The 27,469-nt window shown below is 41.4% G+C and overlaps 1 protein-coding gene across 1 annotated transcript in view; it reads left to right on the forward strand.

The window, feature by feature from the left end:
- The first annotated feature begins 877 nt into the window (after positions 1-877).
- INSR (insulin receptor) overlaps positions 878-27,469 on the forward strand; it is a 114,407-nt gene continuing 87,815 nt past the window's right edge. Inside the window, exon 1 of the mRNA XM_060784848.2 lies at positions 878-1,112. Within this exon, the coding sequence (XP_060640831.2) occupies positions 1,007-1,112 (106 nt within the window). The 5' untranslated portion in view covers positions 878-1,006. The remainder of the gene's footprint in view (positions 1,113-27,469) is intronic.

Here is a 27,469-nt window from a genome sequence, read left to right on the forward strand (position 1 = left end):
GTTTGAGGACCCCTGTTCTATAGGCATTCTCTCCTGACGTTTTGCCTGCATCTGTAGCAAGCATCCTCAGAGGTAGTGAGGTCTGTTGGAACTAGGAAAGTGGGTTTATATATCTGTGGAATGACCAGGGTGGGACACAGAGCTCTTGTCTGTTGGAGCTAGGTGTGAATGTTTTGTGTTATATTGTATTGTATTAATTGTCTGTTTTTAGTCTATTGTGTTTTGCTATTGCATTTAATTGTAATTGTGGGCATCAAATTGTGCCGGATGTAAGCCGCCTTGAGTCCCCCCTAGGGGGTGAGAAAGGCGGGGTATAAATGACCTAAATAAATAAATAAAAAATGTTTCAACTGACCACCTTGATTAGCATTTGATGGCCTGGCAGTGCCTGGGGCAATCTTTTCTTGAGAGGTGATTAGTCTTTAGCATTTCCCTTTTTTGGTATGGGGATATAAATGGATTTTTTCCAGTCTGATGGTCATTCCTGTGTTTTCCATAATATCTATATTCTAATGTTACTATAATGTTATTCTACCATGACAATATATTATTATTAATAACATTAAAGAGGAAAAAGGTGGAGAACCATTCAAGGAAGGCTCTATCCCTGACTGAGGAGCGATAGGCCTCGCTGAGGGGCGCCCCTGCTAGGAATATTTCGCGGACTACATTTCCCAGAATGCCTTCCCCTTGAAACAACCGGCGAGGGCTTCTGGGACTCAGAGGCTCAGGTCTGTGTTGTTTGGGACTCAATTTCCCAGAGTTCTTTCCTCTTGGTGCAGGCGGGGAGGCCTTCTGGGAGTTGTAGGCGCCGAGGCTGTGAGGCGGCAAAGGAACCCCGTCCGTGCTCCGGGCGCCATTTTTCCCCTGCCCTCCACTGGAAGAGGGGGCGTGGAGCGCGGAGGGAGGGAAGGCCTGGCTTTCCCCGCCCAGGACGGAGGAGGCGGTGCCGCTTGTTTATCGAGAGAGACCCCGAAGGAGGGAGAAGGGCGACGGCGGAGGAGGCATGGCGGGTCGCCTGGGTCTAGGCCTCGGGCTCGGACTAGGCCTCCTCCTGGGAGTGCTTCTAGCGACCTGCATGCCCGAGGCGCGAGCCCAGAACCCCGACCAGAGTGAGTCCCAGCGAAGGCATGCGGGAGAGGGTTAGGGCTAGGGTTGGATCTGGAATGACTGGGAAGGAAGAGGGAATCCATCGCTAATAGTAGTACTCACAGTAGATCTGAAATGCCTATTGAGAAGAGGAGAATACATTGCTATTATTATGCTTACTATTATTAGATCTGTAATTCCTATTGAGAAGAGGAGGAGAGGGACTCCATTGCTATTAGTATTCGTATTATTATGCTTACTATTTGGCCTGTAAGAGAAGGAGAGGGAATGCATTGCCATTATGATTACGTTTATTATGCTTACTATTGGGTCTGTAGAAGAAGGAGAGGGAATGCATTGCTATTATGATTATGTTTATTAGTAGTAGCACATCTGTAATGCCCATTGAGAAGATGAGGAGAAGGGACTACATTGCTATTAGTATTCGTATTATTATGCTTACTATTGGGTCTGTAGGAGAAGGAGAGGGAATGCATTGCTATTATGATTATGTTTATTAGTAGTAGCACATCTGTAATGCCCATTGAGAAGATGAGAGGGACTACATTGCTATTAGTATTAATATTATTATGCTTCCTATGGAGTCTGTAAGAGAAGGAGAGGGAAGGTATTGTTATTATGATTATGTTTATTATTATTAGTAGCAGATCTGTAATGCCCATTGAGAAGAGGAGGAGAGGAACTACGTTGCTATTAGTATTCGTATTATTATGCATTCTATTGGGTCTGTAAGAGAAGGAGGGGGAATGCATTGCTATTATGATTATGTTTATTATTATTAGTAGCAGATCTGTAATGCCCATTGAGAAGAGGAGAGGGACTACATTGCTATTAGTATTAATATTATTATGCTTCCTATCGGGTCTGTAAGAGAAGGAGAGGGAATGCATTGCTCTTATGATTATGTTTATTAGTAGTAGCAGATCTGTAATGCCCATTGAGAAGAGGAGGAGAGGAACTACGTTGCTATTAGTATTCGTATTATTATGCATTCTATTGGGTCTGTAAGAGAAGGAGGGGGAATGCATTGCTATTATGAGATTATGTTTATTATTATTAGTAGCAGATCTGTAATGCCCATTGAGAAGAGGAGAGGAACTACGTTGCTATTAGTATTAATATTATTATGCTTCCTATCGGGTCTGTAAGAGAAGGAGAGGGAAGGCATTACTATTATGATTATATTTATTATTAGTAGTAGCAGATCTGTAATGCCCATTGAGAAGAGGAGGAGAGGAACTACGTTGCTATACGTTGCTATTAGTATTCGTATTATTATGCATACTATTGGGTCTGTAAGAGAAGGAGAGGGAACGCATTGCTATTATGATTATGTTTATTATTATTAGTAGCAGATCTGTAATGCCCATTGAGAAGAGGAGGAGAGGAACTACGTTGCTATTAGTATTCGTATTATTATGCATACTATTGGGTCTGTAAGAGAAGGAGAGGGAACGCATTGCTATTATGATTATGTTTATTATTATTAGTAGCAGATCTGTAATGCCCATTGAGAAGAGGAGAGGGACTACATTGCTATTAGTATTAATATTATTATGCATACTATTGGGTCTGTAAGAGAAGGAGAGGGAACGCATTGCTATTATGAGATTATGTTTATTATTATTAGTAGCAGATCTGTAATGCCCATTGAGAAGAGGAGGAGAGGGACTACATTGCTATTAGTATTAATATTATTATGCTTCTTATTGGGTCTGTAAGAGAAGGAGAGGGAAGGCATTGCTATTATGATTATATTTATTATTATTAGTAGCAGATCTGTAATGCCCATTGAGAAGAGGAGGAGAGGGACTACATTGCTATTTGTATCCGTATTATTATGCTTAATATTGGGTCTGTAAGAGAAGGAGACGGAATGCATTGCTATTATGATTATATTTATTAGTAGTAGTAACAGATCCGTAATGCCCATTGAGAAGAGGAGAGGGACTACATTACTATTAGTATTAATATTATTATGCTTCCAATTGGGTCAGTAAGAGAAGGAGAGGGAATGCATTGCTGTTATGATTATGTTTATTATTATTAGTAGCAGATCTGTAATGCCCATTGAGAAGATGAGGAGAGGGACTACATCGCTATTAGTATTAATATTATTATGCTTCCTATTGGGTCTGTAAGAGAAGGAGAGGGAATGCATTGCTATTATGATTATTATTATTATTATTAGATCTGTAATGCCTATTGAGAAGAGGAGCAGAGGGACTACATTGCTATTATTATTATTATTATTATTATTATTATTATTGGACCTGTAATGCCTGTTGAGAAGACGAGGAATACATTGCTGCTGCTGCTATTATTGTTATTATTAGATCTGTAATGCCTTTTGAGAAGACGAGGAGAGGGAATACATTGCTATTATTATGCTTACTATTGTTATTGTTACTATTGGATCTGTAATGACTTAGGACGAGGGAAGGAAATGCACATCGCTATTATTATTATTATTATTATTATTATTATTATTATTATTATTAAGATTAATCCAATGGCAGGACAGGAGGGAGAGGGAATACATCACTATTAGTAGTAGTAGAAATAATATATCTGTTTTGCCAGTTAAGAAGAAGAGAGGGAATACATTGTTGTTATTATGATTATTATGATTAGATCTATCATGCCTGCTAAGAAGATGAGATTATTATGCTTATTATTATTATGCTTATTGCTTACTGTAATGCCTATTATGGGGAAGGGGAGGAGGGATATGAGAGGAAATACATCACTATTATTATTATTATTAGATTTGTAATGCCTATTAAGAATAGGAGGGAGAGCAGAGGAAATATTATTGTTATTATTCATAAGAAGTTTTAGCCCCCGGTGGTGCAGTGGGTTAAACCCCTGTGCCGGCAGGACTGAAGACCGACAGGTCGCAGGTTTGAATCCGGGGAGAGACGGATGAGCTCCCTCTATCAGCTCCAGCTCCTCATACGGGGACATGAGAGAAGCCTCCCACAAGGATGATAAAAACATCAAATCATCCGGGCGTCCCCTGGGCAACGTCCTTGCAGACGGCCAATTCTCACACCAGAAGCGACTTGCAGTTTCTCAAGTCGCTCCTGACACGACAAAAAAATAAGAAGTTTAATCCAAAGGAAGGGAAGGAGGGAACGAAGAGATACATTATTATTATTATTATTATTATTATTATTATTATTATACTTGGTAATGCCTTGTGGTTGGCAGTAGCACAATAGTGTAATATATATAATATATCTGATATTATAATGCTATAAAGCATATAAGAATAGGTGAATAGAAGAGTGAATTGTTATTATTATCATCATCATCTCTAGATATGCCAGTGCCGATTTCCTGTCATTTTGTTGTTGTCGATAGTAATACAAATATAAATAGTATAAGAATAGGAGTGCAAGCGAGTATCCATTTCCTAGGAGGAATAGAAGAGAGAACTATAATAATAATTAATAATAATAATAATAATTATTATTATTTTTAGATATGCCAGTGCAGCTTTCCAGTGGTCTTGTGGTTGGCAGTAGTACTATAATATGTAATCTAATATACATTACATAAGTGCAAGGAGAGGAGTGCAAGGGGGAGCCTATTTCTTAAGGAGGAGGTAGAGAAGACAGGATAGCAGTAATACTGACAAGAATGATGATAATAGTAAAATGACAACTTGTAATGCTATACTTGCTTTCCTGTGGTTGCTGTTGGCGCCTGTACTGTAACATAATATATGGCATAGTGTGATATATGCGATACCAAGATATCATAATAGGAGAAGCAATTATGACGCCAATTTCTTAGGAGGAAGGGAAGCAAAAATAATAACAGTAATAACAACACATACATGTAATAATAGCCAACAAAGAGCAAAGCTAGGCCTCTCTCTTCTGTGGTCTTGAAGTAGAGAGTAGGAGTAATATAAGGGATCTTACATGGTTTGACAGCTGGAATATTAATGATAATAGAGTCTCTCTTCTCTGAAGTGCTGGGGATCAGAAGTGCTTAGGAATATTTCAGAATATTTATCTCTGTTTGCAATTGTGTACAAACAGAGGCATATTGGAAATGGGACAGTGATGGTGGGTATCACTAGACAATCACCTCCATTATCAGTAGTTCAGTTGGTAAAGGAACCTTATTAATATTAATAATAATATAAGTTATCACTTGGGGTAGAGAATCGCCTCCTTCAGCATCAGTAGTTCAGTTAGTAAAGGAACCATATTCACATAATAATCATAATAGTTATCACTTGGGGTAGAGAATCTCCGCCTTCAGCATCAGTAGTTCAGGTAGTAAATGAACAATATTAATATACTAATTATTTTTATTACTATCATTTGGGCTAAAGAATCACTTCTTTCAGCATCAGTAGTTCAGTTAGTAAAGTAACCATATTCACACACTACTACTACTAATAATAATAATCATCACTTGGTCTAGAGCAGTGCTTCTCAACCTTCCAAATGCTGTGACACCTAAATCCAGTTCCTCATGGTGTGGTGACCCCCAACCATGACATTATTTTCGTTGCTACTTCATAACTGTAAATTTGCTACTGTTAGGAATCGTAATGTAAATATCTGATATGTAGGATGTATTTTCATTCACTGGACCAAATTTGGCACAAATACCCAATATGCCCAAATTTGAATACTGGTGGGGTTTGGGGGGGGATTGATTTTGTCATTTGGGAGTTGTAGATGCTGGGATTTATAGTTCACCTACAATCGAAGAGCATTCTGAACTCCACCAATGATGTAATTGAACAATCTTGGCACACAGAACTCCCATGTCCAAGAGAAAACACTGGAAGGGTTTGGTGGGCATTGACCTTGAGTTTTGGAGTTATAGTTGACATATATCCAGAGAACACTGCAGACTCAAACAATGATGGATCTGGACTAAACTTGGCACGAATACTCAATATGTACAAATGTAAATACTGGTGGAGTTTGGGGTAAATAGACCTTGACATTTGGGAGTTGTAGTTGCTGGGAAGTATAGTTCACCTACAATCAAAGAGCATTCTGAACCCCACCGATAGAATTGGGCCAAACTTCCCACACAGAACCCCCATGACCAACAGAAAATACTGTGTTTTCTGATGGTCTTTGGCGACCCCTCTGATACCCCCTTGCAACTCCCCCCCCCCCCCAGGGTCCCGAATGCCAGGTTGAGAAATGCTGGTCACAAATCGGCTCCTTCAGCATCAGTAGTTCAGTTAGTAAAGGACCCACAATAATAATAATGATAATAATACAATTTATTTGGAAGTCTTCAAGACTTAGGAGAGAGTACGACATAGTTAAAACAGATAGATCAAAATATAAGACCATGAAGATTTATGGAGATAATTAATTCCTGAGCCAGATTATTAGAAAGTTTAAAATGACAGGAAAAGAGATTCTACCTGAAAATGAGGAACTTCCTGACTCCAAGGAGAGCTGTTCACTAGTAGAAATCTCTGTCTCGGAGTCCAGAGGAGGCTTTTAAACAGAGTCTGAATGACCATCTACTGGGGGTGCTTTGATCATGTTTTTCTGCATAATGGCAGAAAGAAGGGTGTTGGACTGGATGGCCTTTGGAGGTCCCTTCCAACTCTGTTTATTACTCTCTGATTTTATAAGGGTCGTGTGGGGTTCACAAAAGTCCCCCTTTATTGAAGGATCCGCACCTCGACTTTCTCTGCTGAAGACTGGACTCTCGAGGTGGTGGCTTACAACAATACAATGCAACTGGAGTTGTTTTTTATGAGTTTTTCCCCCCTTCCCTGGATCTTGGGAACGCACACCCCTCTTTGCCTCTCACCCGGTGGACTTTGGCCCGGGCTGGAATAAACACCTTTGTCTCGGCAGTTTAGTGCCACGTTAACAAACCCCAAAAGCAAACTTTGGTTTTGGCATGACAGGCAGTCCCCAAGTTATAAAACAAGAGAGGTTCTGTAGGTTTGTTCTTAAGTTGAATTTGTAAGTTGCAACAGGGACATTTTTGAAGTATAACTCCAGCTATACACAGACACACACAATCACACACACACACAAACATACAGGCAGTCTCCAAGTTATGAAACAAGCGGTACTGTAGATTTATTCTTAAATTGAATTTCTATGTAAGTTTGAAGGGTAACTCCAGCCAAATATTTACACACACATGCACGCGCACACACACACACAGTATATACATACAGGCAGTCCCCAAGTTATGAACTAGAGAGGTTCTGTAGGTTTGTTCTTAAGTTGAATTTCTATGTAAGTTGCAACAGGAACATTTTTGAAGTGTAACACCAGCCAAATATCTATATATATTCGTATATGGTGGCGCAGTAAGTTAAACCGCTGACCTCCAGAACTTGCTTACTGAAAGGTCACAGGTTTGAATCTGGGGAGCGGGATGTTCGCAAACATGCAAATGTAAGTAGATCAATAGGTACTCTCTGGTGGGAAGGTAATGGTGCTCCATACAGTCATGCCGGCCACTTGACCTTGGAGGCGTCTCTGGACAATGCCGGCCCTTCGGCTTAGAAATGGAAATGAGCACTACTCCCAAAGTCAGACACGACTAGACTTAGACTTAAAGTCAGGGGAAAACCTTTACCTTCCTATATGTGTGTGTGTGTGTGTGTATACACACACTTGTGCACACGCACACACATATAGGCAGTCCCCAGCTCTCTTCTTAACTAGGAGTTGTATGTAAGTTGGATGTTTATAACTCAAGGATGGCCTAGATAGCTAGATGAGATAGGTATAGTATCATAGATTTTGAAGGGACCCCCAAAGGTCATCTAGTTCAGCCCTGTTCTTAACTAGGAGTCATTTGTAGGTTGGATGTTTGAGAATGGCCTAGATAGATGAGATAGGTATAGTATCATAGATTTTGAAGGGACCCCAAAAGGTCATCTAGTTCAGCCCCGTTCTTAACTAGGAGTCGTTTGTAAGTTGGATGTTTGTAACACAAGGATGCCCTGTATAGATATATCAATAGATAGATGAGATATAGTATCATAGATTTGGAAGGAACCCCCAAAGACCATCCAGTCCAGCCCCTTTCTTAACTAGCGGGCCTTTGTAAGTTTGATGTTTGTAATTCGAGGATGGCCTGTATAGCTATATATCAGTGGTTCCCAGCTTGTGGTCCATGGACCACCAGTGGTCTGCAGGAACGGAAATATGGTTTGTGGTCTCACCATTACTACACCGTTACCTCAAAACCACGTGGCAACAGGAGCGACTGGCCTTGCGAAACCCTCTTGCAGTGCTGAGGCAACGGGGATGTCAGGAGGGGAGAGGCTGACTACCTACAAAAGATTACTACTATCACATCAGCTCTAGATTATTAAATATGGTTTTCTGTGGGAAAGCAGACAGCGTCTACTGGATGGCAAATGTTCTGTATCAGAAACTAGAGCTGATGTGGTCTATTCAATGCAGTTTTCAGAATCCGCACCCCAAATAACCAAATCAAATCAAGAGTTGACCAAAAAGTGATTGGTAACCCTTTTGGTACTAATGTTGGAGAGTAGTCCCTGGTCAAAAAAAGGTTAGGAACCACTACTATATATAAAGATAGACATATGAGTTATACTATCATAAATTTGGAAGGGATCCCTAAAGGCTATCCAATCCAGCCTCTTTCTTAATTAGGAGTAGTTTGTAAGTTGGATACTTGTAACCCGGGACAGCCTGTATATATATATCTAAAGATAGATAGATAGGTAGCGATAGATAGAGATAGAGATAGTTCAGGGGTCCTCAAACTACGGCCCGTGGGCCAGATACGGCCCTCCAAGGTCATTTATCCGGCCCTCGCTCAGGGTCAACCTATGTCTGAAACGACTTTAAAGCACACAACAACAACAACAATACTATCTCATCAGCCAAAAGCAGGCCCACACTTCCCATTAAAATACTGATAAGTTTATATTTGTTAAAATTGTTCATTTTTATTATTGTATTGTTTTTAAGTGTTTTAGCACTACAAATAAGATGTGTGCAGTATGCATAGGAATTCATTCATGTTTTTTTTCAAATTATAATCCGGCCCTCCGACAATTTGAGGGACTCTGACCTGGCCCTCTGTTTAAAAAGTTTGAGGACTCCTAATATAGATAGATGAGATAGATATAGTATCACAGATTTGGAAGGGACCTCCCAAGACCACCCAGTCCAGCCCAGCCCCCTTATGTCAGACAGGAAGGCCCAAATCAGGGAAGATTCCTCTGACTTTCTGTTGTGTCAGCTCCATTGTTCTTAACTAGGAGTCATTTGTAAGTCATAGGTTTGTAACTCGGAGACTGCCTGTAAATACAGAAGGCACTTTACTATCATGGGACTTCAATGAATGTTTATATCCATTTGGGTCCTGGAGCATTGAGTCTCCTACCTTCTGCATGGGCTTGGTATTGAGTCAATGCCACCCCCTGCACCCCCACATTTTGTTTGTGGCATTATTTCCCCCCATGGTCTCAATTGCTATTTCCAGTATCTAAGACAGGTAGAGGCAGGCTCCCATCCAAGCAAGAGCCAGTTTGGCTTCAGAAGGGATTGTGCAGATTGTGCAGTGACAACAACATCCTGGGTTTTGTTTGTTTTTGTTTTGTCTGAGGGGAGAAAAAAAATAGTAACGTGGCAATTAATCTGAGAAATCCATTTGGCAATGGACTTCTTTCCCCATCTCGTCCAGCCGTTTTTCTAAAGTGCGTTCCTTGAAAGCATCTGGCAAATTTGACTCATGCAAAATGTTTACAGCCCCGCAGAGTGCTTTGGGCGAAAGACGACAATGTGGGATCTTGTGTTGCGGAGGCGGATTGCTTTGGGAGGAAGATCCGTGGTTTCTTTTCAGTTTTGCATTTGATAATAACCAGAAAACAGAGATGTTTCAGCCTTTGAAAGCAAGAGGATCCCCTAAAGGTTTTTTTTTCACAAATGAGTGGCTCCGTTCTCACGAGTTTGCGTTCAGTAGCATGATGATGATTATTACGTTTGTTTCTACCCCTCTTTTTCTCTCCACCAGGAAACTCAAAGGGGCCATGTATCTATTATTAGTATTAGAATTTATTATTATTATTATTATTATTATTAATAATAAAAGGTAAAGGTAGTCCCCTGACATTAAGTCCAGTCATGTCTGACTCTGGGATGTGGTGCTCATCTCCATTTCTAAGCCGAAGAGCCGGCGTTGTCCGTAGACACCTCCAAGGTCATGTGGCCAGCATGATTGCATGGAGCGCTGTTACCTTCCCGCTGATCTACTCACATTTGCATGTTTTCGAACTGCTAGGTTGGCAGAAGCTAGGCTGACAGCGGAAGCTCACGCCACTCCCCAGAATCGAACCTGCGACCTTTCGATCAACAAGCTCAGCAGCTCAGTGCTTTAACCCACTGCGCCACCAGGGGATATTATTTATATTATTATTATTATTACTACGTTTGGGTTGCTGTGAGTTTTCCAGGCTGTATGACCATGTTCCAGAAGCATTATCTCCTGACATTTCACCCACATCCATGGCAGGCATCCTCAGAGATTGTGAGGTATATTGGAAACTAGGCAAGGGAGGTTTATATATCTGTGGAAGGTCCGAGGTGGGAGAAATAACCATTGTCTGTTGGAGGCAAGTGTGAATGTTGTAATTGATCACCTTGATTAGTATTTAATGGCCTTGTAGCTTCAAGACCTGGCTGCTTCCTGCCTGGGGGAATCCTTTGTTGGGAGGTGTTAGCTGGCCCTGATTTTTTTTAGATTTTATTTATAAATTTGTCCAAAAAAATGTATAAGCATACATTCTTCTCTCTTTTTACAGTATCTTAGACAAAAGAGTATGTCATATTATGTACAATCTAACAGTAAATAAACATCAAAAAATCTTTAATCATATTTCTTATCATTATTTTTAAATTTCCATTACAACTTGTGCTACATATAACTTTATCACACACCTTTTATCCGGTTATACATATTGTATTTCTTTATAATTATTATTATACCATTTTCCCCCTCTTCCCCTTACCCTTAGTTGTGCCCCCTCCACCAGAACCAACCAACTCATGTTGTTTCACCATGTGGTCAGTTTTTTTGTCATTTTCATAGTCTCCTCCTTTCTGTTGAAATTGCCCAAATGCTTGTGGGTTTCAGTGGCTTTTCTGTGTAGTCTGACATAGTGGTTGTTAGAGTGGTCCAGCATTTCTGTGTGCTCAAATAATATGCTGTGTCCAGGATACCTGCCATAGATGTGGGCAAAAAGTCAGGAGATAATGCTTCTGAATCATGTCCATACAGCTCGGAAAATTCACAGCAACCCAGTGATTCCGGTCATGAAAGCCTTCAACAACACATGATTACTTTAGTTTATACCCCACTTTTTCTCTCCACCAGGAGACTCAAAGCAGCTGTGTATATATTTCAATAGAGTCTCACTTATCCGACCTTTGCTTATCCAACATTCTGTCTTATCCAACGCACCCCCCCTTTCCTCCAGTATTTCCCCTTCCATTAAAGGAGTGCTCTCCAACACTCTCCATTTCCAATAAGTGAAAAAGGCAAGACGAGGCGGAAGAGGAGAAGGGAGGAAAGGGGGAAAAGAGGCAGAAAAGGCAGAAACGGAAGCATTCTCCCTCCTTCCCTCTGTGATTTTCATTCTCCTCTTCTGCATCTGGGCACTTCCTGCTGGGCCGCTGTAGTCCTGAGGCATTGCTTTGCCTTAACTCTTTGAGTCCCTGTTGTTAGTATTCTAGGTGTCTAGTGCCGCGCTGGACAGGTAACAGTAGAAGACTCCGTATTATCCGACATTTTCGTTTATCCGACATTCTGCCAGCCCATTTATGTTGATAAGCGAGATTCTACTGAATTAGTATTATATTTTCTTAAACTATTATTATTGTTTGTTTATGCCCTGCTTTTTCTCTCCACCAGGAAACTCAAAACTGCTATGTATCTATTATTGATATTAGAATGTATTATTATTTGAAACACAACGAGATTAGTACACAGCAAACAAGATCACTCTGCTGGCTGTTGTATTGGATCACACGTCGGACATTTCCCAAGTGCCTAGGACTGTGTGATGTGTCGGCGAATAATGCGTGCAGATCCCAGTAGGGTGACGTTTTGCGACTGACAGATCGTAATTTTGTCAGCGCCAATTGTATTTAAGTGCTGGCCAAGGTCTTTAGGCACTGCACCCAGTGTGCCGATCACCACTGGGACCACCTTGACTGGCTTATGTCAGAGTCTTTGAAGTTGGATCTTTAAATCCTCATATCGGATCAGCTTTTCCAGTTGTTTCTCTTCAATCCTTCTGTCGCCTGGAATTGCAACATAGACAATTCGTACTTGGTTTTCTAACACGATCATGAAGTCAGGAGTCTTGTGCTCCAAAACTTTGTCAGTCTGAATTCGGAAGTTCCAGAGTAGTTTGACGTGTTCATTTTCTGTAACTGTTTCAGGCTTGTGATCCCACCAGTTTTTTGTCACAGGCAGATGGTATTTGTGGCACAAGTTCCAATGAATCATCGGTGCAGCGGTATTGTGCCTCTGCTTATAGTCCGTTTTTGTGATCTTCTTGCAGGAGCTAAGGGTGTGATCTATCATGTCATCTGATTCCTTGCAGAGTCTACACTTATGATCTGTCGTCGCCTTTTAAATTCTGGCTTTGATGGTGTTTGTTCTAATGGCTTGTTCTTGGGCTGCCAGGATCAGGCCCTCCTTTGTCTCCTTTTTCCAAGTTCCATTTGTGAGCCACAGCCATGTTTTTTCTTTGTCAATTTGGCTCTCAATTTTTCCCAGGGAGAGCCTTCTTTTGCCAGTTTTCTCTTCTGCTCTGCATTGTATTTTTACGGTATTCACTCTTTGTCTTTTGTACTTTAAGCAGTTGTATACTATTGACTTCCATCAATGTTGGTTCTGAACTGTCTTTCACATAGTCTGCCATCAGTGTTGGTTCTGAACTGTCTTTCACATTATTATTATTATTATTATTGTTGTTACATTTATTTGGTCCATGCTCTTGTTACATCCCGATTAGATTACTGCAACGCACTCTACGTGGGGTTGCCTTTGAAGACTGCTCAGAAACTCTAACTAGTCCAGCGGGAGGCAGCCAGATTGCTCACCGGGGCGTCATACAGGGAGCATACCACCCCCCTGTTGTGTCAGCTCCACTGGCTGCTGATCCAGTTCCGAGCACAATTCAAAGTGCTGTTTTTGACCTACAAAACCCTATACGGTTCCGGCCCAGTGTATCTGTCCGAACGGATCTCCCTTTACGTCCCACCCCGGAGTCCAAGATCTTCCGGGGAGGCCCTGCTCTTGACCCCGCCTCTATCACAAGTGAGGTTGGCGGGGACGAGGAGCAGGGCCTTCTCGGTGGTGGCCCCTCACCTGTGGAATTCACTCCCCGGGGAAATTAGATCTGTAACATTGCTCCTTTCCTTCAGGAAAAAACTGAAAACATGGATTTGGGACCAGGCATTCAGACAATCGGGCAGATGAAGAAAGAACTTTGACGATGATTAGGAAATGATTAATGGATTAGAACTATGGAACACTGAAAGACAGAATGCTGAGCACGAGAATAGTTTTTTATATGATTTTTATATAATACGTTATGTAGTAGTTGTGGATTGTTTTAATTGTGATAACTGTTTTTAACTTTGGTTCTGTATATTTTGTGTAAAGTGTATAGGCATCGAATTGTGCCTTTTTTTGTAAGCCGCCCTGAGTCCTCCCTCGGTAGTTGAGAAGGGCGGGGTAAAAGTACCTGCAATAAATAAATAAATAAATTTATACCTTGCTTTTTCTCTCCACCAGGAGACTTTGTGTGCACCCAACTAAGTTTGTCTCTAGATTTTTGGCTTGGAAAAGATAAGTTTGTTGTGGGTCCTTCCATTTCTGTAAAGATAACTTGGAAGGGGGTCCCAAACCCACCCACCACCTGTATGTCCAAATGGACATCTGCCTCCGGTTCTAAAAGAGCTTCTCGTGCATGTGGCATTTGGAACGCGAAGGGGTATAATTGTACCCTCCATGTATCTGCAGCTGGCTATATATAAAAGAGGGAGTCAGAGTGGCCCCTTGCCAGGGCTTATGGTGGCATTTTCTTTTTCAAATGCAAACCATGGAGTGGCATCTCAGGGACTGGGCCGTGCAAAAACAAAACAAAAGCGTGGCAGAATAGTATTTTGATAGTAGTTATTGGTTAATTACACTTTTACAAATATCTAATACGCCGCAAAGAAAGAACAAAGAAAGTAGGGGTTGTTGGGACACAGGGCGTTCTTATACAAAATTATCATTTTTTCTATTAAATTTTAATTGCTATTCCATTAACACATATCACATAAGATACTGAAGATTCTAACAATTCTAAGTCTACTCATGATATCATCTTGTTCCTTCTTATACTGCCTCACATTCTTATTTTCTTTCCCAACTCTTCTTTATTGAAGATTAACCTTGAGTAATCTTGTTTTATTTCAGTCTTTTCTCTAACTATTAATTATTCTCTAGAGCAATGTTTCTCAACCTTCCTAATGCCATGACCCCTTGAAACAGTTCCTCATGTTGTGGTGACCCCCAACCATAACATTATTTTCATTGCTACTTCATAACTGTCATTTTGCTACTGTTATGAATCGCAATGGAAATATCTGCTATGCAGGATGTGTTTTCATTCACTGGACCAAATTTGGCACAAATACCCAATATGCCCACATTTGAATACTGGTGAGGCTTGGGGGGGGGGGGAGGTTTGACTTTGCCAGTTGGGAATTGTAGTTGCTGGGATTTATAGTTCATCTACAATCAGAGCATTCTGAACCTCACCAATGAGAGAATTGGGCCAAAATTCCCACACAGAACCCCCATGACCAACAGAAAATACAGGAAGGGTTTGGTGGGGATTGACCTTGAGTTTTGGAGTTGTGGTTCATTTACATCCAGCGACTACTGTGAACTCAAAGAATGTTGGATCTGCACCAAGCATGGCACAAATTTTCAATATGCCTAAATGTGAACACTGGTGGAGTTTGGGGAAAATAGGCCTTGACATTTGGGAGTTGTAGTTGCTGGGATTTATAGTTCACCTACAATCAAAGAGCATTCTGAACCCCACCAATAATGGAATTGGGCCAAACTTCCCACACAGAACCCCCATGGCCAATAGAAAATACAGTGCTTTCTGATGTTCTTTGACAACCTCTCTGACACCCCCCTTGAGACCCCCCCCCCTCTGGGATCCCGATCCCCAGGTTGAGAAACACTGCTCTAAAGAGAAATTTCTACCAATTGAAACTGTTAGTAGATTGGTATTTGTCTAAACAAGCCTTTATTATGTATCATCTTATTGTGCTTCCTCTCCTTTTGTACTATATAGACATATAATTCAATATTATAAACTAATCCATTTAATGTAATCTATCCCAATCTTAATAATTGATGTTAATTTATCCGTTATTCAATATTTCTTGAATTTTGTGTAGGTGCCTAATACAAAACATAAGTTTATATGTATGTGTGTGTGGCGGAGGTGTCCACTTACACAGACAGCCTTCCGCCTCCACAAACAGCTACAATACCCACTGATCAGGAGATACCCATAGCCCTCTCTCCACTGACATTGCAGGTTATAGTGAGCACCATGAACATGTAGCCTAAATCCTGCTAGTGTCCTCCACAAACAGCATAATACCCCCCACGCAATGAAGGCTTCCATGCAGGGTCCTAGATGTTCCGTTTTTCCTCCAGAATGGGCATTCCTGGGTTCCTTTCTTTCTCCATTGGTGTGGAATTTGCATGACCCCGCCCATTGCCCCTTCCTCAACCCTTTCCTACCCTTTCCTATGGCACACAGCAAACAGAGGAATTGATCAGCAACTGAACAAGAGGTTTGGGGAGAATTCACTGTGCTTTACAGGAGTTGTACTTTACCTACATCCAGAGAACACTTGTTAACCCAACCAACGATGGATCTGGACCAAACTTGCCACAGATGATGGGACTTGGAGTACCTTCACTCACTTCCAGAGACCACTGCCGCCCCCACAGATGATGGGCCTGGACCAAATTTAGCACATGGATCTGGATCTAACTTGGCACACAGGACTCCCGTGACCAACAAAACATAATGGGGGGCTATTGGGGGGAATTCACCTTGATTTGGTGACCCCTACCAACAATGGACTGGGACCACACTTGGCACAGAGAAGCCCCATGACCAACTGAACATACTACAGGGGTTTGTGGGAATGGACTTTGATTTTGGGAGTTATAGTTCACCTACACCCAGAGAAACTGTGACCCCCCCACTGACAATGGATCGGGACCAACTTAGTAGAGAGAGACCCCATGAACAATTGAATATGCTGCAGAAGTTTGGACCTTGATTTTGGGAGTTGTAGTTCACCTACATCCAGAAAGCACTGAACCCAGCTGACGTCAGATCTAGACCAAACTTGGCACACAGACCCAACATGGCCAACAGTGAATACTGCCAGGATTTGCGGGTGATTGCCCTGGGAATCTGGGAGTTGTACGTCACCCTTATCCAAAGAGCTCTGAACTCAGCCAGCAATGGTTTTGGACTAAACTTAACTGATATTACTTAACATCCCAAAACAAACAATGCCTTCTTCTAATACTCCGGGTGCTGCCTGGTCCCCAAGCTAGTATAGAATAATAGTAACATTTTCCATCTGCAGAGTGAAAGAGGGTCTTATTTGGGGTGCTGTTTCAATGATGATGATGATAATAATGATGGAGGCTCCTTCTTTGGAAGCTTTTAAACATAGGTTGGATGGCCATCTGTCAGGGGTGATTTGAATGCAATATTCCTGCTTCTTGGCAGGGGGGTTGGACTGGATGGCCCATGAGGTCTCTTCCAACTCTTTGATTCTATGATTCTATAGTAGCAGTAATAATAATAATAATAATAATAATAATAATAATAATAATAATAGATAGGATGCCCTTTGGCCTGCGCTTTTCCAGTCGCTCCCTTGAGCACATTGGCTTCCTTCTGGGAAACAACCGGCTGAATGTAAACACCCGCCAGAGTCATTAACAATACTATAAAAAAACGAGGCTTTGAGCTGAACGCTCCGGCTTTTGATGTGAAATTTTCCATGCATCACAAGGCCTCTTTGGAGGACTCTGCATCTGAACAGTGCTGTGCTGCACAAGAGGGGTCTTGATGGATTTTGACGTTGACATGTTTGTCTCCAGTTTTTGAACATTCGGGCCTCGAATAGTTGACATTGTCGGCTGGGCAAATGGTGGGAAATGGGTTTGGGCAGCTGTTTTGCAGCCGTTCCTCTTCGCTTATCTCTTAGCTGTTGAAAAAATGGAGGGATTGAATATGCTAGGAAAGAGACCCAAAAACTGGAACAAAACACAAACACATCCAGTTTGCAGGTGGTCCCCGGGTTACAGACATCCGACTTCCTATTGATCTCTCCAAACTCCTTTTCCTATCAATCTCACCAAACCCCATTTTCCCCTATCAATCTCTCCAAGCCCCTTTTCCTTTTCCTTCCTATCGATCTCTCTGTTCCCCTTTCCTTTTGCTTCCTATTGCTCTCGCCAGACTCCTTTTCCTCTCTCTTAATCTCTCCCAATCCCTTTCCCCTTTCTTCCTATTGATCAATTGAATTAAATACATATTAAACATGTTCCGTGTTAAATGATGCCATCCAAAAATCATAATCCAAGTCCATTCCCTAATCATTGTGCATATTCCAGTCTATTATTGCACTGGCCAATAATATACTTGTTCTTATCCATCTTTCCAAACCCCTTTTCCTTTTCCTTCCTCTTGATCACTCCAAACCTTTTCTCTTTGTTCCTATCGATCTCTCTAAACCCCCTTTCCTATTTATTTATTTACCTTATTTATACCCTGCCTTTCTTTACCCCAAAGGGGACTCAAGGCAGCTTACATATGCCACTCATTCAATCCCTTGGAACATATACAAACATTAAGCTTAAAATCAATTGAATTAAAATACATATTAAACATTTGAAAGCATTACATTCAGTGTTAAATCACTCCATCCAAAAAATCATTGTTGTTGTTCATTCGTTCAGTCGTCTCCGACTCTTCGTGACCTCATGGACCAGCCTACGCCAGAGCTCCCTGTCGGCCGTTACCACCCCCAGCTCCCTCAAGGTCAGTCCAGTCACTTCAAGGATGCCATCCATCCATCTTGCCTTTGGTCGGCCCCTCTTCCTTTTGCCTTCCACTTTCCCCAGCATAATTGCCTTCTCTAGGCTTTCCTGTCTCCTCATGATGTGGCCAAAATACTTCAACTTTGTCTCTAGTATCTTTCCCTCCAGTGAGCAGTCGGGTTTTATTTCCTGGAGGATGGACTGGTTGGATCTTCTCGCAGTCCAAGGCACTCTCAGCACTTTCCTCCAGCACCACAGCTCAAAAGCATCGATCTTCCTTCGCTCAGCCTTCCCTAAGGTCCAGCTCTCACATCCGTAGGTGACTACAGGGAATACCATGGCTTTGACTAGGCGGATCTTTAAATCATAATCCAAGGCTATTCCGTAATCATTTCACATATTCCAGTCTATTGTTTCACCGTGCAATAATAGACTTATTCTGATTGATCTCTCCAACCCCCTTTTCTTACTATTGATCTCTCCATTCCCCTTTCCTTTTGCTTCCTATCGCTCTCTCCAAACCCCCTTTCCTTTTTATTCTTATTGATCTTTCCAAACCTCTTTACTCCCTATCGATCTCTCCAGACCCCTTTTCCTTTTTCTTCCTATCAATCTCTCCAGATACCCTTTTCTTCCTATTAATCTCTCCAGACCCCCTTTTCCCATTTTCTTCCTATCAATCTCTCCAAACCCCTTTTCCTTTATGTTCTTATCGATCTTTCCAAATCCTTTCTGCTTCCGATTGATCTCTCCAAACCCTTTCCTTCCTATCGATCTCTCTAAACCCCTTTTTCCTGATCTCACAAGAAGTATAATGCACACCTTTTTTGGCCCAGTTACAAAGAATGCACTCCTTTACTGCTGAACATGTTCTGACTTGTGTACAAATTCAACTTAAGAACGCATCTGCAGAAGTGATCCTGTTTGTAACTTGGGGGCTGCCTGTACTTATTGTTTGGCCAGCTTTTTGTGTCATTGGAGCCATTGCACAACCTCAGTCGTGAACCAAGATATATGGCAGTGTTTCTCAACTTGGGGGTCAGGATCCTGGGGGGGGGGGGGGGGTCGACAAAGACCATCAGAAAACACAGTATTTTCTGTTGGTCATGGGGGTTCTGTGTGCAAAGTTTGGACCAATTCTCTCGTTGGTGAGGTTCAGAATGCTCTTCGATTGTAGGTGAACTATAAATCTCAGCATCTACAACTCCCAAATCTCAAGGTCTATTTTCCCCAAACTCCACCAGTGTTCGCATTGAGTATTTGTGCCAAGTTTGATGCATATCCACCATTGTTTGAGTCCACAGTGCTTTCTGAATGTAGGTGAACTACAACTCCAAAACTCAAGGTCAATGCCCACCAAACCGTTCCAGTATTTTCTGTTGGTCATGGGGGTTCTGTTTGGGAAGTTTGGCCCAATTCTATTTTTGGTGGCGTTCAGAATGCACTTTGATTGTAGGTGAACTATAAATCCCAGCAACTACAACTCCCAAATGACAAAATCAATCTCCCCAACCACACCTGTATTCAAATTTGAGCGTATCGGGTATTTGTGCCAAATGAAAACACATCCTGCATATCAGATATTTACATGACAATTCATAACAGTAGTAATGAAGTAGCAATGAAAATAATGTTATGGTTGGGGGTCACCACAACATGAATAACTGTATTCAGGGGTTGTGACATTAGGAAGGTTGAGAACCACTGGTGTATGGACTCTGATGCTTTGTAATTTCCCAAAAAGCACCCCCTTGGGACAGTCATTGACTGTGCGGCCGGTCTCCTTTGATGGCCCGTGGCAATCACGAAGGTTTGTTATCCGGTCTGTTTACTATAAACACACAGCGGCATTCCAGAATTGCCCCGGCAAAGTGAGTGCAATGACTTTGCACTTCGATACCTCAAGTGTACGCTTATATAAGAAGCTTTAAAACAGAAGCAGGAGTTATGGGAGAAAGAACCATTGTCTGTTACCCAAGTGTGAAGGCTTCAATTAGCAAGCTTGATTTGCAAGTGTTTGAGTGAGATCCACCATTAGCATGTGAGAACTAAGAATATTGTATACTCCATACTGACAGCATCTGCCTAGAAGTAGCCTGGCCTTTGTTCCCTTTGAATAGTTGCTTGCCTAGAGACATCTTTAGCCTGGGTGGTGTTCACGAGCCCTTGATTGCTTACTGTCTGGAGACTTCCTTTGTCTGGGTGGCGTTCATTAGTCACTGTCTTGATTCTAGTACTTTTCAATACTGGTAGCCAAACACTTGCAAATCAAGCTTGCAAATTGCATCAAGGGCCAGGGAACCTCACCCAGACAAAGGATATCTCCAAGCAGTAAACAATTAAAAAGGAACAAAAACTAGGCTACTTCCATGCAGATGCCCTCACTAATTGACTATGCTATCCAGGCATTGCTGATATCGCAGTTGACTGTGCTGGGGATGCTTTTACCTCACTCTTTTGTGGTTGCTTATATCCAAAGTTCTTTTGTTTAAGTCCTCAGTAATGAATTTTTCTTGGCTTTTGATGGAGCAAGTGCTAGTTTATTAGGTAGTATTTTTAATGTTGCGTTGTTGGATATTTTATAATTTTGTAATTGGGTTTATAGGGACTTAGTTTGTTCTGTATGTGAAAGACCCATGGTCTAAGCATTAAATAAAATTGATTGATTGGTGATGTGATCTTCATGAATGCGCGTGGGTAGATCCCGCTCAACACATGCAGATCAAGCTTGCAAACTGCACTCTATACACTTGTTCAACAGACAATTGGTTCTTTCTCCCACCATGGACATTATTCCACAGGGGTGTGTGTGTTTGTACATGTGTGTGTATGTATATATATGCAGACACACATACCATCAGATCTTCTGAAGATGTCAGTAGCCACAGATACAGGCGAAACGAAAATTGGAGCAAATGCTGCTAGAACAGGACTGGGCAAATTTTCTAACTTGGGGCCTGCATTCTAGCACTCCCTGCTAGGAGGACTGGCTGCCCAGTGATGGAAGGAAGGAAAGGTGGAAGGAAAGAAAGAAGGAAAGTAGGACAGAAGAGAGGAAAAGAGGAAGAGAGGGAAGGAAGGGGGAAGAGAGGGATGGAAGGAAGGAGGGAAGGTTAAAGGAAAGAGACAAGGAAGGAAAGACAAATGGGAAGGAAGGAGAAAGGGAGAGAGGGAGGAAAGAGGGAAAGAAGGAAGGATGAAAGGTAGGAAGGGAAGGATGGAGGGAAAAAGAAGGAGGGAAGGGAGCGAGGTAAGGAGGAAGGAAAGAATCATAGAAACATAGAGTTGGAAGACACCTCATGGGTCAAAAGGAAGGAAGGAAGGGTGGAAGGGAAGAAAGGAGGAAGGAAAAAGAAGGGATGGAGGGAAGGATAAGGGAAAGAGACAAGGAAGGAAAGACAAAAGGGAAGGAAGGAGAAGGGAGAGAGGGAGGAAAGAGGGAAGGACAAAGGTAGGAAGGGGAGGATGGAGGGAGGGAGGGAGGGAGGGAAGTAAGGAGGAAGGAAAAAGGAAGGATGAAAGGGAGGAAAGCAGTGATGCAATGAGAAAGAGGGAGAGAGGGAAGGAGGGAGGAAAGAGGGATGGAAGAAAGGAAAGACAAAAGGATGGAAGGGAAGAAAGGACAGAAGGGAAGAAAGGAGGAAGGAAAAAGAGAAGGGATGGAAGGAGGGAAGGATAAAAGAAAGACAAAAGGGAAGGAAGGAGAAAGGGAGAGGGAGGAAAGAGGGAAGGAAGGACAAAAGGGTGGAAGGGAAGGAGAAGGAAGGGGAAAGGTAGGGAGGGAAGGAGGAAGGAAGGAAGGATGAAAGGGAAGAAGGAGAAAGAGGATGGGGAGGAGGAAGGAAAGAGAAGGAAAGAAGGGTAGGATGGTGAGAGAGAGGAGTGCCTAAGAAAAGATCCCAAGGGGCTGTATCCGGAACCTAGGCCTGGGTTTGCTCATACCTGTTCTAGAAAACATTGGACGTAGAGTCCGGAAACCACACAACAACACTGCAGTGATTCCAGCTTTTTGTGAAAGCCCTTGACAATCCATTGAATGTCTCTATGAGACCAGAATATTGCTTTCCTGTTTGCGGCATTGGCTGCACCATCCATATTTGTTGTGTGGCTCAAAGAGGTGCCCAAAGCCTCTTTGAGGCTTTCCAGTTAAGAGCATTATTAGAAATAAGTTTAAAGGGAGAAGATAAATGGATAAAAGTAGAGAACGAAATAAATCTAGGATGGGGAAAATATGGATTATACACCAGAGATATTAACAAAATTAAGGAAAAACTAACAGGACCGAAAAAGGTAGCATTCAGTTGCTGGCAAAAACGGCAAAAACTATGGACATATAAAATATCTGGAAAGACTCCAATTAAAATCATGGGACTTCCTGAAAGGTCAGCAAATAACTTAGAAGAAAAGGGATTAAGGGGTGTAAAAGACATGTGGGAACAAGATGGAAAAATAATTAATTGGCCAGAGTTTTTGGAAAAGGGGGAAAAGAGAATTGGTTAACATTAAGAGGGATTTGGGAAAAGGTAAAAAAAGAGGCTGCACAGCCCACTGAAAAATTAAAGGTAGATAAATTGCTGACACACAAGAGAAAAAGCAAGTAAAGGAACAGTGGCAAAAATACACAGTTTAATGGTAGAAGATAAGGAGTTTATGATTACAGCAATACGTAACAAATGGAATGAGGTTAAATCATTAAGGACACAAGAAATAGAGGAAATAAATCAGGAACATGAATCAGGGACATGAGAGAAGCCTCCCACAAGGATGATAAAAACATCAAATCATCCAGACATCCCCTGAGCAATGTCCTTGCAGACGGCCAATTCTCTCACACCAGAAGCGACTTGCTCCTGACACGACAAAAAAAAAAGGAACATGAATAAAATAAAAACAGAAAATAATAATGAATTAGAATAAAAGGTGGTATTAAGATGGTATAGAACCCCTGAACAACTGGCTTATATGGTAAAAGGGATGAATTCAAAGTGTTGGCACTGAAATAAAGAAAAAGGTACTTATTCACATATGTGGTGAGAGTGTTCTGAAATAAAACAATTCTGGCAAATAATACAAGCAAAAATTCAGGAGATATTGCAGATAAAAATTCAAATTAATAATGATTTGCTACTATGAGGAGTGTTGCATCACCCAAATATATCAATCAATTACCAGGAGTTATTTAAAGTAACAATAAGAGCAGCACATGCTGTGATCGCTAGAGGACGGAAAGACAAATTGAAATGGACATTTAATAATTGGAATGATTATATGTATGATCAAGTGTTGTTAGATATTGCGGGAATTATGACTAAGCAAGCAACAAGAATGGACAAACAAAATGACATAAATAATGGAAGGTCTACTTCAACTGGGTGAAAAATGGAGGAGCCAACGATTACATCAAAGAAAAAAAATATAAAGACTTCACCAGTGGCCGGATCTGCAAGATTAGTAGAAATATTTTGTGGTTGAGGAGGGAGTGAGAGGGAGGGAAAAATATAATTTACATCAGTGTAAACTAGCATAATGCCATTCACATTTGTTGAATTACTTGGGATTTATGCTTGTAACACTTGGAATATGGTTTGCTGATTTGTGTTTATACCATAATAAAATATGTTTTTTAAAAAAGAGGTGCCCAAAGGAGGCTCTCACCTCTCTGGCGGTTTTGGGCAATGTTATCCAGAGCTTGAGTCCGTCCAATTTGGCGCTTTGGTTTTCCTTTTGTTCCCTTTCTTTCTTATCTTTGGGAAAGTTGCCCTTGAAAAAGGATTGTTTCCCTCCACACCTTTTTTCAAGAGCAAGCGTTCAAAAGCAAGCAGAGGTGTTGCAGATGTGCTTGTTGTGGTCTTGGGTTGAGAATTCCAATGGAGGAAATACAAAAACCCATTTGGGACCAGTTCAGTCATTTTAAACCTTGTCTAGCAGAGAGAGACGCGTTAGAACTTTCCAAAGTTTTCACATTGGCGGCATGCTTTTTGTGATGCAGTCATTCGGTTTTGCTAGCAAACTAGCAGTTAAACCAAGCCTTTATGAGTGTATCATACTATATCTATCTATATCTATCTATCTAGCTATCCACACACACAAGATATATATATGGTTATGGTTATGTGTATATTAAGGCTTTGCAAAATTATCATTAGTCCTGTAAATCGTTAGTAATTTGTTAGATTTGTGCAAACGAATTGCCATCAAGAAACATACAGGAAAGGCAGGAAAAAAAATTAAGACTTGAAACACTTATCAATAATTTTTGTAACATTCTGAAGCCTCTCAAAGTCAATTTAATTTTCAAGATAAGTATTAAGCAAATTTGGCAAAGCCAAAGAGGCAATTGCTGCTGTTTAAATGGAGACCCAGACTGCTTGCCAGTCGCCTTAAAAAAGGGCAGCTAGCTGAGCTGGGAAAGAGATTGAGAGAGCACAGCATTCTGGGAAATGTAATTTGGGAAGGCGAGGCCCACCGTGGCATAGAATCCAAAAGGACCTGCCCCAAACCACATTTTCCAGAATGCAGTGCTCCGCATCTGAAGGACCCAATGAGGGCTGCAGCAACCAGCTGTTTAGAGTCAGTCTAATAATAATACATAAAATTATTGAATCTAACAAAGAGGATTAAAGTAAGTAAGTAATAGTATAAATCTGTGCAAAGTTGAAGATCTATGGTTAATTGTGCGTTATATTGACAGACAGACATTCAAAGGGATTTTTGTTGTGGCTTTTTGGGGATAAATGTTTTTGTCTAAACTTTTAAAAATCTCCAAAAATCAGTTAATGTGTGAATCTTTCTGAAATGTCTGGGGATTGATGCCCTGGTTATCTTGTGCATTGTGTATAAAATTCAGACAGATAGCTCTTGTTTGTAGTTTTTATTAAAAATTGTTTGTAAATAATTCAAATTTTCCCCCAAAATTAGTGTATCAGTGTAATGTTCTGAAACTTGGTGGGCTAACAGTGGGAAATGTATGGTACAATTATAGCAAGTTTCATCACAATAGCTCTGCAAATGAGGGAGAAATTAGCCCCTGAAGTTTCCCCATGTGCTTAATTACTTAACAAAAAAGGAACAAAAAAATTGTTATAGTTACAAAACTTTTTAGGCCCATAATTTCGGAAATACCATCAAAAACAATTTGTCCCCCTCCCCAATTTTGTAGTGAGTATTGAAACATTTTTAATTGATGTCACAGCTTACACACAATCTTTGTAAGCTATTTTCCCAATGGAGAGGTTAGCATTGTGACTGTAGTTTCCACAAGGCTTTGTTTTGGGCATTCTCACACACTATATACAAGAGTCTTGCTTATTCGACATAAACGGGTTGGCAGAACATCGGATAACCGAAAATGCCAGATAATATGGAGTCTTCTCCTGTTACCCGTCCGATGCAGCTCTAGACACCTAGAATACTAACTACAGGGACTCAAAGGATTAAGGCAAGGCAATGCCTTGAGGCTAGAGAAACCCAGCAGGAAGTGCCCCTGACTCTCTCTATTGGTGTGGAATTTGCATGATCCCGCCCACTGCCTCTTCCATAACTTTCCTACTCTTGGTGCACAGCAAACAGATTAGAATTGATCAATAGCTGAACATACTGGAGGGGTTTGGGGGCCTGATGATGGAAGTTGTAGTTCACTCTGCATCAAGAGAGAGGACTGTGATCCCCACCAACAATTGACCTAGACTACATTTGGCACACAGAACCCCCATGAGCAATGAAAAATACTGGAAATTTTTGGGGGGAATTGACCTTGATTTATAGGAGTTGTAGTTCACCTACATCCAAAGAGCGCTGTGAACCCAAATAAAGATGGATCTGGATCAAAATTGGCACACATACCCGATATGCCCAAATTTGAATACTGGTGGGTTTTGGGGAGAATTGGCTCTGACATTTGGATGTTGTAGTTACTGGGATTTAAAATTCACCTTCAATCAAAGAGGACTTTGAAGCCCACGAAAGATGGACCTGAACCTAACTTGGCACACAGGACCCCCATAACCAACAAAAAATAATGGAGGGCTTTGGGGGAAATTCACCTTAATTTGGGCTAGTTGTAGTTCACGTACATCCAGAGTTGGCCCTGGCTTTCTGGCCCACCGCTTTCCTGATTAACCTTGAAAGCCAAAGCAGAGCCGGCTTGGCAAACAACTCCTTGAGGAAAATATTATGACATTGGAGATAATCTTTTATTTTTTCCTTATCTTGCCAGCCATAATGCGAGTGGAGCCTGGTGCCTTTTCTGTTGCACACTTTCTTCTCCCCGACTTGGTGATCTATGCTTTAGAATTAATGCAATTTGACACCACTTCCAACTACCAGGGTTCAGTTCTGTAGAATACTAATACTACTAATACTACTCCTAATAATAATAATAATTTGCCTAGTGCAGCGTTTCTCAACCTTGGGGTCGGGAGGAGGTGTCAGAGGGGTCGCCAAAGACCATCAGAACACACAGAATGTTCTGTTGGTCATGGGAGTTCTGTGTGGGACATTCGGCCCAATTTGATCATTGGTGAGGTTCAGAATGCTCTTTGATTGCAAGTGAATTTTAAATCCAAGCAACTACAACTCCCAAATGTCAGGGTCTATTTTTCCCAAACTCCACCAGTATTCACATTTGGACATATCGAGTATTTGTGCTGAGTTTGATCCAGATCTATCATTGTTTGAGTCCACAGTGCTCTCTGGATGTAGGTATTTTCTCTTGGACATGGGAGCTCTGTGTGCTAAGTTTGGTTCAATTCCATTGTTGGTGGAGTTCAGAATGCTCTTTGATTGTAGGTGAACTATAAGTCCCAGCAACTACAACTCCCAAATGACAAAATCAATCTCCCCCAACCGCTCCAGTATTCATATTTGGGCATCTCAGGTATTTGTGCCAAATTTGGTCCAGTGAACATCCTCCTGCATATCAGATATTTACATTACAACTCATAACAGTAGCAAAATGACAGTTATGAAGTAGCAATGAACGTAATGTTATGGTTGGGGGTCATCACAACATTAAAGCATCGCTGCATTAAGGAAGATTTAGAACCACTGGCCTAGTGCCTTCTCTGTTGCCCACTTTGTCTCCCCAACTTGGTGATCAATGCTGTAGAAAGTGTTTCCAGTTGCTCTTTCCAATGCACACAGTCCTTAGAAGAAATTCTTCTATTGATTGTGTGTTTTAAAACTCTTTGGGGCGGGGAGA

Source organism: Anolis sagrei, chromosome X, assembly GCF_037176765.1.
Source record: "Anolis sagrei isolate rAnoSag1 chromosome X, rAnoSag1.mat, whole genome shotgun sequence".
In the NCBI taxonomy this organism is placed as follows: Eukaryota; Metazoa; Chordata; class Lepidosauria; order Squamata; family Dactyloidae; genus Anolis; species Anolis sagrei.